This window comes from Theileria equi, chromosome 3 (assembly GCF_000342415.1).
Source record: "Theileria equi strain WA chromosome 3, complete sequence".
NCBI lineage: Eukaryota > Apicomplexa > Aconoidasida > Piroplasmida > Theileriidae > Theileria > Theileria equi.
Genome location: NC_021367.1, coordinates 552894 through 569998, shown reverse-complemented (window position 1 = coordinate 569998; position 17105 = coordinate 552894). Strand labels below are relative to the sequence as shown.

The window sequence follows — 17105 nt, the reverse complement described above, 5'->3', positions numbered from 1 at the left end:
CTGAGAACAACATATATGTCAAATAGAGCCAATCTTTGACTTTCTCTATGCACGAACCCAAATCTGGACAAAAGCTCAAGAGTAGACAATGAAAAAAGAGACTGATCAAGATTTGGGCAAACTGCAAGACTACCGAAAATTCCAGCATAAAAATGGACAAAAATTCGACTTATCATGAGATACTCCAAGTGTGTGCGTGTTTGGCAGACATTTTAGGGACGGACGTGGAGCGGGTCAGAACCTTCTTCAACATGTGCATAAAAGCTCTGAAATTATGGCAAAATCTTGGCGTGCACATGTTGACCTAGCGATACGATGCCTGACGGTGTCTGTAGCCCTCGCTTTGGAGCAGTACAATTGTAGTGGATCCCATAGGGTGCACTCCAGAGGTCTGCTCACGTTACACATTTTTCGTTTTCGATTCGTTCTCTGGTCCCATCCCTCCAATTATCGCTTCGCCACGTAGGTTAATAAGCGAGAAGCCAAGGACGGGGTTTTCCGTGAATATATACCTGGATGGGGTGGTTAAGAAAATGATTTTCTAGGTACCTCTTACAAAGTGAACATCTGGATTCACAGTTCCCTTTGTCTGAATCAACGACTTTCTGTGTTTTGTGTAATGTTTATCTAAACTATGTAGAATGAAGTCATATAGTGTGTTTGTCTACGTTGCTTTGCTAGAGGTAAGTTATTTGTGAAGATTTCCGGGTTCATACACCCGGTGCACATTTCTAATTTCTTCCCCTTTACACTTTGCAATCGATATATAGGTGCTCATCATCGTATCACTAACCTCTGGTAGAGACCTGAGTCATTCCTTTTCCGAGCTGGGACATGTTCGTGGTAATGGGAGGAACGCCAACCAATTTGTTCCTAGGCCGCCATCAGGTCATAATGCACCAGTTGTATCTGTCCAATTGGATCTTGCTCAAAAGAAGAGATATACATCAAACAAACATACTGTATATGTAATGAAGGGGGTTTCTGTTGGAGGTGACTTTGAGGTTTACGCTCATAGTGTTGATGGGAGCAGACTCAAAATAGAGAACAAAGTGAAGGATAATACTTCCATTGATGTGACCACAAATGCAATAAAAGTGTTGGTGTACTTTTGGAACCTTGAGCCTACCAAGCCGGTAATGCTGCAGGTGTTTGATGACCGCGGATCCTACTTCCTATCACTTAATAAAACTTTAAAAGGAGAAAACCATTGGTCAAAAGATTTTGTGGCATTTAGACACAGTACGGTTGGTAATGAGCTCTTTGAGAGACTGGATCATAGGGTTTGTGCACAGTTCAAAGCAGCTCCAGTTGATATAACCAAGACATCACGTTACCTAGCATGTGGTAGTAGCGAGGTCCAGGTTTCTTCTACTCCCCTCAAGGGTGACAAGTATTACAAAGTTTCTCATGTATTTCCTGATGGCTTAAAACCTTCCAGAATTTCCCATAACGGGCTTCCAACTTCCATACCCTTTCCCAAAGATGTTAGAGCAGTGTATGCCTATTTTCCTAAAGAAGGTATGGCAAAGCTCACATTCAGCCCTCTTCTTGTGGAGGTAGATGATGGTAAATCGCATTCTTGGTATGAGGTAGCGGATGACAAGAAGACATGGAAAAAGAAGGTAGTTTCAGAAAGTCAACTAGAGCAGGTATTGGATTCCATGTACCTTAAACATCATGGTGCTGTCATATTCGACATTTCCCTTGAGCCAGAAAAATTTGTACCTACAGCCATGACAGATCCAGCTACAGCAGGGAGGTTTAATGGAGTCACCAAGAAATCCAAGGATAATCCAAACGTTGCTGGTATAACGCTTACCCCAAAGGTCGGGGACCATTTTAGGGTCTCCGGATATAAGAATAGACAATATACCAGAGTGAAGGGGGTAATGACTCAGGGGGCAGCTTCTATTCAAACTGGATTACCCATTGGAGCGTTAAAGAGTTTTACAATGTACAACTGTTCTGGTGAAGCCAAGGCATGTTACATTGAATCTACAGTTCAAAGTGAAACCGGATGGTATCACAAGATTCCAACCTCACACGTTTGGAAAAAGATTGAACTTGATATTGGTAATCCAGACAATATACTTGAATGTAGACTTATGATCCCTATTTCTTTGGGTGGTTGTGGTAAGCCATGTCCAACCGTAGATATTTCTCGCACTGCTCCGTACTCATTTGATAAGGCCAAGGTGGATGTCCAAAAGGCTGAATCTCCTGACATCTTCCATACTTACGTACATACAATGAAGGGAGTAAAATCAGATGGGTTAACATACAAGGGAAATTACTTGTCACTTAAGGGCACAAAATCTTTTCTTCCGCTTGTTAACGCCAGTAATGTACATGTTACCGTTTATTTTTGGAAGCGCAACCTTGCGAAACCTCTCTTGATAGAGGTATCCTCTGGAGGTTCGGATAAAGTTTGGTATGAGAACGCCGGATCAGATGGGAATACTGTTTGGAACAAGATAACTCAACCTGACTTGTTGAATAAACTTGATCATTTAAATTGTTTATTAAATAAAGCCTATGTAGTGGATGTATTAAACACCGCGAAATATTTGTCTAATTGTAATCATATCGATGTTGAAAGGAAGGAAGATCCGTATAATCACACCTCTGGATATATAAGATACACTCATACATTGGGAAACGCTCCATTCACTGTGTCTAAGGTCACAATAAAGGGTACAACTCAAAAAGGAATGGACGAATCTATGCTCGATAGTGTTTCAAAGATTTCTGTATTTTATCCAAGATCTTCTGCCGACCATGTTTTAATTTATGTTGAGATTAGTAAGGGCAACTCGTCCCAAGGCAAATGGTTTAGAAAGGAAACCGGTATAAAATCTGAGCTTTAGCTTCAGGAATAAGCTGATATGCTATACATTTGACAAAACCCACAAAGGCTATAAATGTATTGCATACTCCATAGTTTAAAATGTAGTTTCAAAATCATTACAGCTAGGATATTTTTCTAGACTGGGTGGGTTGTAATCACACATTTTCAACCCTGCGTCAAAATAAATGAGCTCCCGAGTTCCTAGTTATATCCTTGAAGGATAATTTTACGTTATTAGTTTTCTGGAACAAGTAACTAGTTTTTGATGGAACTCCACTAACAGCTTGGTGGACCTATTGATAGTTTGCCGAGGTTGTCGGTTTAAAAGTACTAGGGAAACAGTAATCGACCCATGTATGACGCAATCTCGTTTTATTTAGCTTGAACATAGCTATGGATTAGTAAATTTTTTTTTAACACAGGAGCTAGTGTTTGCCTATTGCAACGTTTGTCCGGTATTTTATTTGAATCATTTAGCTTCTGCAAGAATTCCATTTTTGGATGTAAAATGCGGAGGCTTATTCACCCTTGATTTTTTGGATAAGGCCCTTGCCATTCACGATTCTGTCTACCTGCGTTTGACATTTTTAATTAAGCTTTAACATATTGGATATTGTAAATGTTCATGATACTTATATTTTGTAGAATGTCCGATGAGTTTGAGGGGATATTATCGAGATCCTAAGTTGGAAGATTTAGGATATGGAAGATGTTACCTGGCTTTTGTAATGTTTCAACGGCCAATTACTTTAATTTTAGAGAGTTTTCAATTATAAAAATACAAAGCTTTACATTTTAAAGTTTACCATATCGTTAAACGTGCACCTTGCACAGTTTACAAGGGAGAACTGTTCGGACAAAATCCGTGCACAAAAGTGTTCGTTGGCCCACTTTTTGGAGGCGGATTGTCCTATTGCTTTGCAAGAATACTTGGCGAGGCTACGAGTATGAATTGGGAAGATATAACTTTGGCAATGGTTGAGTGACCTGTCTAGCTTATACCTGCAGAGCTTTTTGTTGGGATGCTTCCCAGGTGTATGCATGGTTCAAGAACCTCCCTCGTGCTTACCAACTCCGATTTATTTGTGCATGCAACTAGGAAAGATTTCCTGTGAGCAAGACTTCCTTGTAAGAATAGACAAGGAACGGAGGAATGCAAACTTTCTTTTGCAGGCACAAACGTGTTACAAGTGACGCAGTACGCACTAAACTTCAGACAGTGGTACAATATCCTAATAAATAAAATCAAGTAAAACGCATATTTCAGAGTTTAGAACATAGAATCCCCGTGATTGCAATTGATGGAGCTCGTTGATGATGGAAGGAATATTTTTTCTAAAATGTAGGAGATAGTGGCCTATTAAATCCTCCTTTGCGATTCATATATTGGCGATATTTTCGTTTTGATTTGCGATTGATTCCGGAATAGTCTGTATCAATGTGTTCCTTGTTTTTTGTTGTGTCAAATTGGCCAAAGCCCATGAGTTTTAGCATTAGGGATTCTTCGTCTTGTCCATCCGTTTCAAGTGTTGTCGCCTTGTCATTTGGTGATTTTGAGATGCTGGCGCTTCTGGATCTGCGTAAATTGTCGTTTTCACGGCGACCATTTGCGCGAGTGCCGTGTGAACGGCGGTCGTCTACTCCTCTAGTGTACCCTGTGTATCTGTCAGAGTCTCTACGGCTCCGTTCTCCATAGTCACGGTCTCTGCTTCTGTGTCTATGATCCCTTTTATCGACACTGGACCTTTTATGGTCGTGACCTCTTCTGTCGATGCTCCTGCTCCTTCGCCTATACCTGGACTCTCGGTCATAGTCTCTATGATCACGTCTGTCTCTATCTAGGCTTCTGCGTCTATAGCCTTTTCTTTCTTCTTCATTCCTCCGTCCTCTGTCGTCGTGCCTGTGCCTTTCTCTACTTTTGCTGCGGTAGCCCATTTTCTTTCGCACATTTCATTTGAAAAAATTTTTACTAAAACCGCAGGAATTTGGGCGCGGCGGACACCACAAGCGGAGGATGTGCAGGACCGTCGGCGTTCATTTGGATTAAATATGTAAGAGGGCGCATCTAAACGTTATTTACGAGATAATAATTCTCACCAATGGTAAAGAAACGCAGAATAGACGCTAAAGGTGACAAGAATCTCAAGAATGTATTATTTCCGGTGATACCGCTGCCAAGTGTCCAGCTATGCCTGGCCAATTCAGTTCCAATCAGTTGTATACGTGACAGAGAGATCGATAAGCTCTTCAGAGTCAAGAGTTTGGAGTGCCCCGATGACCTAAACCAGCTGGAGACGAATTTGGAGATTTTAGGAACGGACAAGCTCGATGAAGACGCACTTTGCAGAGAAACACAACAGAACAAGGATCTGGACCAACTAAAGGCAGAACTCGCACTGATAAAGTCTCTCTACAGCTACATCGAACGCGGAATATGGAACAAGCAACGCATACTCTCGGTCTATGAGCTGGGCTACGGGAATGTTTACAAGGATATGAGCGGGCTGGAAAGTTTGTATCGACATTGTACCACACTCTCTCCATTTGCATCTCTAATTCGCTCCCTACTTACATGCATGAGCGAACAGGAGACAGAGACACAAGACCAAGTTTCCAAAGACGCTAGCGCGCAAGAGTCACTAAAGCGCAAGTTTGAGGAATGCTCAGGTTTACAAGTATGTTTTGATCGATTACCACTTTCATCGCTCAAAATTTCGGATTTTTACGATTCACGCCTTTATCAAGATATCGAACCAAAGGATGAGAACACAACCAATGAAGATAATAGTGAGGAGGAAATGTTTCAAAATTTAGTACAGGGTAAATTATGTAATGGCCAAGAAGCTAAAAAGCCACACGAGCTGGCAATTTCTCTGATTTTGAGCAACAAGTACGACTGTATTTCACCTCGCCTCTTGACCCGAGTACTTGGGGATTACAGAATTATAAATGCAATTTCCAAACACTAAGATTGCATCATTACATTTTCTCGTTATTTTCCCCAAATGTAGTTGAAGCTTGCATTACTTTCTAATTCATCGCTATCTTGAATGCTAATGTCATCGATTAGGTCCTTCATGATTGACTCAGTTCTTGAGATGGAGGGTGTTACATCGGATGATCCGTGTCCATTGTATGCTTCAAGTTCTTCATTTATGAATTTATATGGATCAACGTCTATGGATTCTGAATCGGTGCTAAATTGTGACCTTACATCATTTTCAGTCGTTTCCACTCGTCCAGTTTCTCCTCCAGAAGAGCAAAAGTTTAGCCCACTTGTGGCTTGTGGATGTACAACTTTCAAGTTTGAATCGTAAAAGTTCTTGTGCATATGCGATATTGGGATGACCATAATTGGTGCGTCTGATGTTCTGACACGTTGACTCTTTCTTGAGAATTCAGACATTTCATACGTTCTTACGAGTGTTAACGGATCATCTTGTGTTGGGAATTCTATTTCCCTTGGTGTTTCTTCTTCTACTTCACTTGCGGAGATATATGTCGGTAAGTTTGTCTGTGTAATTTCCGCTTCAGCATCGAGAATGTCTATGCTTGCAAGTGCTTGAGGAGCACTTTGGTCTATTAGACTTTCTGGAGAGTCTTGTGCACTTGTGCCATCTATGAAAGCCTCATTTTTGTATTCCAAAGGGATATCTTGTACATTTAGATCAACTCCTATATCCATTACGGAGACTGGTGTGCAATCTTGCGATGTGTATTCCATTTGCGAGCAAGGTGTAGACTCAGCTTTGAACGCCTTATTAAAGAACCTTGTAAGGTTCTTCACACTTCGTTTCCCACTAAATTTCAACTTTTTCCTCTTGTTGCCATATTCTGCTTTCCTCATAATATTTTGCAACCTTTCATCTATGGATAGAGCATTTAACTTCACAGGACTAGTATCTTGCGATAGAGCTGCATCTGTTGGACAAGTATCATTTCTTGCTGACTTACAAACTTCCCCCTCTAAGGGTGTATCCGGACACTCTTTGTCCATTTGCACATTATACTCCACTTCGCCATCAGAGGCGTATTGCCTGGCCAGGAAATACTCTACAAGAGTATCTAATTCTGCATCAGACTCTCCACAATCTATAACAATTTCTTCGCTCTTAGCAACAGGGGAAGGTTCAGTTGGAGTGAGACAATCACGAGAATCAATTGTACGGTTTGTTGAATCAATCTGTACATCTTCATACTTTGGAGATACACAGGGTTCTGTAAACAATTCCGTCCTTTTGAATAAAGTGCGATCAACGATTCCATCTCCAAGGTACAAGTCATCATATATGGCTGTGGTTTTGCATCGGCGATTATCAACCTTGGATAAACGATTTGGATATAGGCCGGAGTTTTGTAGTGACAGTTCTATTGGAATTGATATTGATCTCTTTGGAGGAAGAAATGAGCCACAATCCTGCGGCGGTAATATCTCTGCTTCAAGTTGCCTTCTTAATGCTTGACGCTTTTCCTCCCTACTTTTCTTTTCGGCCTCTATAGTTGCAGTAAGTTCTCTATCCCATCCTTCGAGTTTCATTCTGCATTTTACGAGTGGATCCATTGTTTTTAATGGGTCAACAGGATCCTTTTGTATCAAAAAGCAGTATAATGATTTAATCCTTTCCGTTTTTAAAATATACTCTTGTACAAGCAGATATAGATTTTCTATGCAGAGCATGTTTTTCTCTAATCTTGAGGAGTTCCCCTTGTAATATTTTTTATACAATGTTTCTACACTCTTTACTCTATTTCCTGCATCTAAGCAATAGATATCGCATTTGAATATTTTATTATGCACGGCATCTGTGCAAGCCCGGCCTAAAATCACAAATCTACAGTGAAGAAGTTTATCCAGGGGACTTGATCTGAATACAAATTGAATCAGGAACAAGAATTGCACCAATAGCAGTAAAAACAAATTGAGAGCCAAAAGATAGCACATTGCTGTAACTTTGCGAATGTGCGTAAAATTTAGTTGATTATTTGCAAGATAAGACAAAAACCCATCTTGAGATCCAACATAGAGCTTATTGCCACCAAAACACGATATTATAGAAATGATCAGGGAAGTGAGAGTAAATACAAAGCTTAGTAGACTTTGTACGCTAGGGAATGTATCATACCTTTGGTTAAGCACTTGAGGCTCCCTAGAGACAGTCTTAAAGTTCCTTCTCACAACACTCGTATATTTCCAGCGCGAAAGCAATGCAAATACCACAGAGACTAATGAGGCATATGTCAGGGAATACAAGTGAACTATTGAGAATAGAATTCCCAGAAATGCAGTTGTTCCCACGAGAGCTCCGTGAACCTCTCTCAGGGTTGGGATCATAAACTCGAATGAATATCCCGCAAATGGATCAAGTAGACCGAAATATCTGTCCAGAATGACCCACGCATATGTGTATGATAGCGATGAGTAGAGCAGCATAACGAGGATGTGCATGGACGCTCCATATTTGTGCGAGAAGAAGATGTAAAAACTCAAAACCAGCATATAGAAAGTGTGTGACAACATATTGGAGTAGAGTGTATACACATCCCTTCGAATCCTAAGATGTATGAACGATAGCAGAAAGTAGAGAGATAGAGCCAGAGGCAGAGACGCTTCTGAGAACACGCTCATTATACAGTGCCCTAAAAAGGCTCCTATAAACAAAGATTGACACTCCCATTGCGTAAATCTATATTTTATCGTTTGTTCACTCAATTTCTCCAGCTCTCCACGCTTTGAACTGATAAAATCATGCCTCAAGATGGGTTCCCAGCCACTATCAGCCTCTTTTAGACTTCCTAACCGTTTAAAAATTTCCATTTTTGTATTTAATTTCTAAAAAAGAGTGAACCAGACTATTCCATGTCTTTATACTTGAAGATTTCCACAACGAGCGCACACATTTACCCTTTTCTTGGGAATTAACCCTTAAAAGTTATAAGTTACAAGTATTTATCCTACGACACTGAGAATGCAAGTGATTTTACCCTAGTAGACAGGGGAATTCACGGTGTGAGTTATTTAAGCATCACACGAGCCTATTTCACAGACGAACCTGTTAATATTTATGCATTATATTGATTCTGTTTTACCATTTACTCGTCGGTTGCACTGTGTACCATTCTCAAGCTCATGGGGAAACATGGCACAGTTATCTTGTGAGTTCGGGGCGCTATTTGGTATCTATTCGGACAAATGTATGGGTTTTGAGACAAAGTTGTGTCTTATGGTTCGCAGAAGGGTTTGTATAGACATAATTGGAAAGGCCACGCTGGTCCCTCTGGAAGGTTTTTCGACGTTAATTTAGATGGAACAGTTACTCACCAATCGACCTCTTTGAAATCAACGCAAATAGCTCCACACAGTTCTATAACGGCTCAGTTTTCCTGCGCAAAGGATTAAAGGAAGAATAGTCCTGCGCCTAGATGTACCACTTTAGAGTTGAAGATGAAAGAGCTAGAGTTTGATACAGTCGTATATGGGACCGGAATTACAGCCTCTCTCATTGCTGCAAGTCTGACCAGAAATGGATTTCGTGTACTACAAGTTGACTTTCATTCGTCCTACGGCGGAGATTATCGCACATTTACCTTTAAGCAGATTATTAGTGAGCAGGATGTTGTAAAATTGCCAGAAGATTCTCAGGGTATCTCTGAGGAAGGAGAACAATCTCCAGCTTCACAACAACTTGTGGACCAACTAGGTAAGAATAACCCTTTGTATGAGCACAAGGTATTCTACCAGGTGAGCCCATTCTCTGATAATGTAGATTCTACACACGAATCTCTACTTAGAGAGAGTAGTAGGTATGCCATTGATTTATGGCCGAAATTCATCTACTCTAAAAGTGCAGCAGTGGAACTATTTTTGAGGTCTAGCTCCGATACTTATCTCCGTTTTTGCAGCAACTCTGGACCAATTTTAATAGGTAGAGAGGGAGAACCTGAACTAAATGAAGTTTGCAATAGTAAAGGCTCCATTTTTAGGAGTAAATACCTGGAACCCATGGAGAAGAGGATCTTGATGAAATTTATCAACGAGCTCTCTGACCTTGTAAACACCAAAGTTTTTAGTTCAGATTCGTTAAAGCGTGTGGATTTTGAAGTTGATAGTCAGGGGAGTCGATTCCAGGGTTTGGAGGAAGACGGTACAGAACTATGGGTCGATTTCTTACGCAGAAAAAACTTTACCGAAAAGATGATTGAGTTGACAAGTCACGGCATATGTCTGGGAGGTAATGAATACAAAGAATGGACTAAGACTGATGGCCTCAAGAGATTGCTAAAATATGTAGAATCTATCGGAGTTTTTGGTGACTTGGGAGGATGCCTTTTATACACTCTCTATGGGACCTCTGATATCGTACACGCACTCTGCAGATTATCTGCAGTGCATGGTTGTACTTTTATGCTCAATACATTTGTAGAAAGTGTACACACAAATGAGGGTAAAGTATCTGGCATCACACTGAGCAACTCTATATTTGTCAAAACAAAGATGCTTATTTCAGAATATCTAATTCCGGGCCATTTTGTGGAGCATGCACAAGTGTTGGAACATTTACATGTCATTTCCTTCGTCACAAAGACCCCTCTATTCGAGGGCCCAAATATAGCAGTACTCGTGCCAAGGTCTGAAAATGACGAACCAATACATGTTATCCAAACAGATTTGGATAGTGGCACCGCTCCAAAGGGCGCATATGTACTACACCTAATGACAGTAGACAAGGCCCCGCCATCGCACTTGACCTCATTCAACGATACGACCGGTGTTGCAGCTCGATTAATTGATGCATACAAATCGCTACCAGTGGAAATAGAATCGACGGCACTAGCGCTCTACACTACACACAAACTGGGTGATGCCCGAGACAAGATTGCACAAATAGATGCACACCAAGGATTCCTCGGAGAAAAGGACAAGGAGACCAACGACACCGATAAGGTCGGATTCATACAGATACCACCACCCAAGGGAAGACCAGCGGTTCTGCTCCTGGAAGAAGTATCGTTGGCTCATTACATTTGCGCACGACTGCTGGGAAAGGAGGTGAATAACCTGGACCTATACGATAGGATAGACCTGGATAAGTTCCTGGACTTTGAAAAGGCAGAAGAAGAGGTGGAATCGAGTCCTTTTGACAAGCTGGATGAGATTATAGAAAAATTTTCGAGCTAGTGACCTTAATCGCAAAATTTAAACCCTCTGGGACTAGCCCACATCAAGTTATATTTCATACACGACATTAGCGTAAATTTAACTTGTGAAAGTGGTCGATAGAGCAGGAAGGAAGAGAAGAGGTATGGGGATGGGCCTCCGCCTTGTGTAATTGTAGAAAATTTTGTTTATATGTCAATATTTTCCCTGTAAATTTTAAATTGAGATGAGGGGTAAAGGAGTCGCTCCGGCTGATTCCAGAGCCATGAAAGGTGCTGCTCCTCAAGAGAAATCTGTAGGTTTCCGCGGTTGCTCTTAACGCTTAAATTTTCAGAAAATCCCAAATGACTCATCGATGTATGAGTACTACACATCTCAGATGCGAGCCATGATAGACTGGGCCTTGAGTAGTTTAAATAAATCCCGTGAAGAACTGCTGGATGTCTGTTTTGTAACATATTTCGAACTTTACGTCAGATTATTCAGACAATCTACGAAATCAGGTATGTTTTCTCAAACGGATAGCACTGACGTACAGGCTGCCAATTCATTTTGGAGTTCGCCCCTGCCTTTGAATCAAAATTTGGGCATTTTATAGACCAAATCGCAGACTTTAAACGTGTAGATCAGCTGACGACTTCTCCTTTGTTTAGGCTACAACATCGCAACAAAAAACACCTCATCGTTATCTCCAAGTAGGTCCCCTTGTCTTTCGCCTCTACATTGTCTTTAGGAGAGCCAAGCGTTCGCTATTGAGCTGGATTGGATATAATCAGGGCTCTTTAATTGAGCACATACTACAGGAATCTGTATCTTTCATAGATGGAGAAGTGCTGAATAGGCCAGATGTTCACTTTTTTAGGACTCACTTTATCAAGGAATATGGATTACATCCAGAATCAGTTAGAAAGTTCAATAAACCCTTTTTGGGGTTGTATGTGCGTGATTATGATAACGAAATTAAAATCGACAAGGTTAAGACAAACCTCTTGATTGACCCGCAGTCAAAACATTATGGTAAGCCTTTTGTTTTCCGCATGATAATTCGCAGTACCACTGGGATTACCCGGAGAGTTGCATGCGGAAGATCCGCATTCAGACTTTGGACATGAGGCTGCTGAAACAATTACTGGTGAAGTTGCCCATTTGGAGTATTTTTACAACTTGGTTCCACTTCCCCGTCCAGGGACGGATGTTCATCAATATTTGAGAGGCCTTTATCACGTTCAAAAGGAACACAGAGCGACCGGAAAAGCTCCCACCACTCTGAGTTACACCTTTCAGAATTCATTTCCAAGCTGCTGCTGCAGTATATCCAGTTTTGACGGGAGATATGCCTCCCTTGGTTTAAATGATGGATCCGTCCTACTCTGGGATCTCGTTGCTTCAGAGGTATGCACATGTTCCACACTTATATTCCGTAGAGTAGCAACGCATTCAAGGACCTTTCACCTGTACTTGGTGAGAATATAGCCGGAAGAAGCATCTCCAGAGTAACGGGCTCTTCCGCATCAAAGTTTCACGGTTTGTATTTGTCCATCTCTTACACACTTAGCATCAGGAGAGGGTGATGAGATGGCGGCAGGTGGTTTGGATTCTATGTTAATGTTTGGTCATGACGGGCCGGTTTCAAGTTTATGTTTTGGTGAAATGGGCAGAGTGTTGCTGTCTGGTGGTGTTGATGGTGACGTGAGATTGCGTACTTTGGGATCATCTTCGACAAGAGCGATTTACAGGGGTGGTGGTCACGCTGTTTTGTCGCTAAAGTATGGTCCGTATGGCTACTATTTTTCAACTTGTGAGGCTGATGGATCTGTTAGGGTCTGGGAAACGGACAGGAGTTTTCCTCTTAGGATACTCCGTACATCGAATGGCGAGCTTTCTGGCACATTTTTCCACCCCAACTCTACCCTTTTGGGTACGCCTTGTTCTGATGGTAACGTGCGAATTTGGGACCTTCGTACATCTTGCTGTGAGATTGTCCTTCCAGTTTCGGAGGACGGTTCCCAGTTTGATTCTCTTCATTTTAATGAACTTGCCTTTTCCAAGAATGGTGCAATGGTTGCCTCAGCTCTCAAGAATATCGTACAAGTTTTTGACTTGCGTACCAAGAGAAATCTTCAGACCCTTTTGGGGCATGAAGATCCCATTGTCTCCATGGACTTTAACCATGGATCCAGCGTGCTAGTTGCAGCTGATGCAGGTGCAGTATCGTTTTGGGATGTCAAGGGTGAGTGTACACAAGTTTTCACATGCTTGTTGTAGGTAACAGGAGTTTTGGCGATGAGGACGACAAGTTTGACCAGTTTAGTGAGGAGGGAATGATTACATTGACCTCTGCATACAAGCCTACGGATTCACTGCTTAGGCAAGTGTGTTTTACTCCGGAGAATGTATTACTGACTCTGGGTGTTTCGACAATTACAGCTACAGATAACATGTAGAGAATATCATTTATATGTCTATAGCCTCTATGCTCCTTTTACTCGTGTATACGGTTATCCGGAGCGTCTGAGACTCAAGAGTATGATACAGAGTGAGAACAAGAGTGAGTGAGTGAGATTAAAGTCGTAGCTTTTCTGTAAGGAAGAATGTTTATATGGACTTGAACTTACTCTGAATGGGAATAGCTTTCCCAATGCCCTCTTGAACACTTGGTCATTTGGGAACTCGAGTTTAGCGACGAGCTTGAGGAGTTCTCCAAACATAAAGAGGAAGGTGCAAGATAGGAAAATGGTAAAGAGAGTGAGAATACCACCTGCACATTGACGTTATGGACGTTGATTAAACAAACTATCCAAGAAGCGAGTCAAGTCGACCAATGATGACGACTTATGTTTAGAATCTGATCCTGCCATTTTGTTAGTTATTTATGCGTTTATTATTGTCGTTTTATTTCCTTATTACCAGTTTGTACTTCTGGTAACAATGAAGAATTTTAGTGACTTACACACTTAGCACCTCTTGCGGCCGTGTTGTTGTGTTTGGGTTGCCCTCTAAGTTGCAGCGTGGAATTTTCTGTACCTTCCGCAGATTTTTCCTCACTAATTTTCCCTTGCCGATGCGTCGTTCATTTGAGCGGCTGCGGGATACGAGTGCCCTGCCTGGTACTAGAGTTTCAGGTTAGCTAGTCGTTCTCTGGCTAGCCTAGCGGAACATTTAATTCTCGATACAACTGGGCAGAAAAACGATTCTGCGGCTCAGGGGAGTTGCGGCACTTGGGTCGTCTCTCGGTGGAATTCTCTGCGCTCTTACCTCCTCCGTAGATAGGTATAGCTAAATACGTAGACGTTGCGGTTAACTAAATGTGTTTAAGAACTAGTTGAGCGTTTGCATTTTACACATTCGGCTGGCCGCGTGTGAGCGAACATGTACTTGGTATGCATACGACGCCAAGGACAGGTCCCGTGTCGCGGTTTATAGATGTATTGTTTGTTATTTTATTAGATTAAAAGTTCCTATTCTTGTCGTTCTCCAGTATACGTCGGAATGGCGTAGAATGCAAGTTTGTAGCGTACATTGGGTTAACACTTGCAGATTCCGTTACACAAAAATTAACTCAAACGTTGGAATTGAAAAAATCCAAATCTTTGCAATGTGTGAAAATTCTTCAGGACTATTTGTAACTTGCGTATAAGAAAGTTGGTTTACTCACGTCGCGGGACCTGGAATCGTAATGTAGAGGAGATAAAATGACACGAAGCGCAAAAAAGGCTGCCGACAAGCTACAATCCTTGTCACACAAGCTTCAGTCGGCGCTAGATCGCAAAAAAGGTAAGTAACGAGCATGAGCGAATGGGCGACTACATGTCCATAGCAAAGCGGAGGACTAGCGACTATACGCCAGTATAGAAACTTAAGCAATCGTTAGGGAGCTCTTGTTATAAACATGGATGGACTGAGGGAGTACCAGACGACTGCATGGAGTCTCTAGAAGGATGATGTATGAGGGACCGCTAGCGAATATGCCTAGTGCAAGAGCCATGAGATACCTAGCATTGACTTGTGTAGGCAACTTGCCCTCATTTTCAGCGCTTTCGCTACCTATTCGTTCCACAAATCTTCATCATTACATCAACATACAGATCTCAAGAGCAAAAAGTACATGGACATTTATGAGGAGTGCAATTTGCTTCGTACCGAGGTTGAGAGTGCTGCTGTGCAGGCTCTCGATTTGGGAGATTCGCAACTGTTCGACTATTTAGCGGATGTTTCACATGCATCCAGTAGGATCTTGGAGACTTGTGATAGAATTGTTAATCCTCAAAAAACCACGAGTCGGGATTTTAATGCAAGAGGTGAAGATGGAATGATGGATCGGGGATCCAGAAATGATTGGGGATTTGACTCCATACGTTCTGTACCTAAAAGCGTGAATAATGATGACAATTGGGCGAACTTTGATGACTTTGATGATGGAAATATGGGTGCCGAACCCTTACAGTACGGTATGGATGCTGCTCCTAGAGGAATGGATTCAGCATCTCAATATAGGGGCTCAGTACATGGCAGGGATTATTCACACCAAGCTCCAAAATTTAATGCCGAGTTTGATAGAATGTCCATACATAGCAGAAGACATGCACAGTATGACGATTTTAGATCGCGTGGAAATGTTGAGTTGGAACGTAGCTACTCTACAGGTTATATTCCACAAAATGCAGTTGTTTCTCCAGATATTCAACAGGCTATAGACCCAAAACATATGAATGAATCACTTGAAACATACTATATAAGTCTTTTGGAAATGTGTTTGGATAGAGGCCTACAGGACCGACTTTCTGGAAAGCCCCTACGCTCTAAAGTTGATATTCTAGAGGAGTCTTTATCACCACATATGGAGATGATGCAAGATCCACATTATACTGCGCGATCCAGAATGCCTGACGAAGCTTCTAGACCGTCTGTACGTAACCGACAGGGAGCTCCAGCCTATGACTCGCATAGAAGCTCCGTTCACGGATCACATGTTACCCTTGGTAAGGATGGTTCAGGACATTCGCAAATATATGAAACACAGGATTCAAAACCACAGGCAACACACGTTGATGTTGCAGCGGCTTTACGGGAGGCACACTCGGATATTATTTCTAGCGTAGAAAAATACAAGCTGTGTACTACAGAATCGGTTGACAGATATGAAAAAATGTTTAAAGTGCAGATAACACCAAACAGTACCGTGGAGCACCTTGTTCGTGCAATTCCAGATGGCGGTTTGTCTTGCTATCTTGCAAAGCATGCTATTGGATCTGACGAATTATTTAACTGTCATAGGTTCACAATTTACATGAAAAACGATAGATTTTGTACGGATGGTCACACACAAGTTAGAGTATCGTTGGTACCGAAAACACAGGGCCTTGATATTTCCCTTTCCATAAAGGGTACCAGGGACACAGCAGCATCTTATAATGTAAAGAGGGGTAGCGAGGTAATTTTGGACGCAAAAGTCGCTGTTACCCCAAAGTTCCCAAAGTTGGTTGTTACATGCGTAGAATCTGATGGTTCAATTTCATCTCTCACACTGGATATTCCAATTGGTGATTTCATTACGCTTGTACCTCTAAAATACACTTTGGACCAGTTTGCAGATCTTTGGAGTTCTATAGAGCTTTCAGTTTCTAGACAATTGCGACTATTTCATTGCAAGAGCGCAGATGTTCACAATATTGTCCCTCTCTGTTTGCCTTTATTCTCCATTTATATCCACGAGAATATCCTTCTATTGAGTTCTTCTGGTTCTGATGTAATTTTGGCTACGATTTATGTGCAAAATGGTATTTTGGTTGTCCAGATTAGAAGTGTATGTGCCGATTTGATAGCGAGCACTTTTGCGATTCTGAAGGAATTGCTATCGACAATAGAGGTAAAGGAAGACGCAGAACTTGCAGGGAGAGTATTAAAGGGGCTTGATAGCCTGCCAATCGCATTTAAAAAGGAGGAAGATCATATTCCTAGTGGACAGGAAGTTAAACCTGTTGCCACGAAAAGCACATTTAGCAAACCAATCCCATTTAGACTAGAGCCTGGTAAATAGGTTGAAAATTTGTAATGTATTTCTCCATATTCATTCATTTATTCTCTCGGATCGTTCCTTGG

At 41.6% G+C, this 17105-nt stretch overlaps 8 protein-coding genes across 8 annotated transcripts; 5 read left to right on the top strand and 3 right to left on the bottom strand.

The window, feature by feature from the left end:
- Positions 1–641: 641 nt before the first annotated feature.
- Positions 642–2870, top strand: BEWA_002850 (hypothetical protein; the record flags this gene model as incomplete). Its single annotated transcript, XM_004830487.1, has 2 exons — positions 642–683; positions 771–2870. 2 exons carry the CDS (start codon positions 642–644, stop codon positions 2868–2870), a joined length of 2142 nt encoding a protein of 713 aa, XP_004830544.1.
- A 1232-nt stretch (positions 2871–4102) lies between these two features.
- Positions 4103–4808, bottom strand: BEWA_002840 (DUF1777 domain-containing protein). Its single transcript, XM_004830486.1, has one exon. The coding sequence runs from the start codon at positions 4784–4786 to the stop codon at positions 4187–4189; it is 600 nt and encodes a 199-aa protein (XP_004830543.1). The 5' UTR covers positions 4787–4808; the 3' UTR covers positions 4103–4186.
- Positions 4809–4879: 71 nt separating this feature from the next.
- Positions 4880–5820, top strand: BEWA_002830 (hypothetical protein; the record flags this gene model as incomplete). The annotated part of the gene is made up of 1 exon (XM_004830485.1): positions 4880–5820. Exon 1 carries the CDS (start codon positions 4951–4953, stop codon positions 5818–5820), a length of 870 nt encoding a protein of 289 aa, XP_004830542.1. The 5' UTR covers positions 4880–4950.
- A 23-nt stretch (positions 5821–5843) lies between these two features.
- BEWA_002820 (hypothetical protein) lies at positions 5844–8666 on the bottom strand (the record flags this gene model as incomplete). Its single annotated transcript, XM_004830484.1, has 1 exon — positions 5844–8666. One exon carries the CDS (start codon positions 8664–8666, stop codon positions 5844–5846), a length of 2823 nt encoding a protein of 940 aa, XP_004830541.1.
- A 627-nt stretch (positions 8667–9293) lies between these two features.
- On the top strand, positions 9294–11145 carry BEWA_002810 (RAB GDP-dissociation inhibitor family member protein; the record flags this gene model as incomplete). Its single annotated transcript, XM_004830483.1, has 1 exon — positions 9294–11145. The coding sequence occupies one exon, from the start codon at positions 9294–9296 to the stop codon at positions 11025–11027; it is 1734 nt and encodes a 577-aa protein (XP_004830540.1). The 3' UTR covers positions 11028–11145.
- A 216-nt stretch (positions 11146–11361) lies between these two features.
- On the top strand, positions 11362–13450 carry BEWA_002800 (WD domain, G-beta repeat domain-containing protein; the record flags this gene model as incomplete). Its single annotated transcript, XM_004830482.1, has 7 exons — positions 11362–11509; positions 11545–11701; positions 11740–12023; positions 12058–12398; positions 12431–12530; positions 12562–13236; positions 13272–13450. The coding sequence occupies 7 exons, from the start codon at positions 11362–11364 to the stop codon at positions 13448–13450; spliced, it is 1884 nt and encodes a 627-aa protein (XP_004830539.1).
- A 54-nt stretch (positions 13451–13504) lies between these two features.
- Positions 13505–13864, bottom strand: BEWA_002790 (uncharacterized protein; the record flags this gene model as incomplete). Its single annotated transcript, XM_004830481.1, has 3 exons — positions 13505–13585; positions 13622–13764; positions 13801–13864. The coding sequence occupies 3 exons, from the start codon at positions 13862–13864 to the stop codon at positions 13505–13507; spliced, it is 288 nt and encodes a 95-aa protein (XP_004830538.1).
- A 1247-nt stretch (positions 13865–15111) lies between these two features.
- BEWA_002780 (hypothetical protein) lies at positions 15112–17043 on the top strand (the record flags this gene model as incomplete). Its single annotated transcript, XM_004830480.1, has 1 exon — positions 15112–17043. One exon carries the CDS (start codon positions 15112–15114, stop codon positions 17041–17043), a length of 1932 nt encoding a protein of 643 aa, XP_004830537.1.
- Positions 17044–17105: the final 62 nt, after the last annotated feature.

What these genes read in the sequence shown, in the direction of transcription:
- BEWA_002840 (XM_004830486.1), bottom strand. Translation starts at nt 4,786, where the DNA reads ATGGGCTACCGCAGCAAAAGTAGAGAAAGGCACAGGCACGACGACAGA.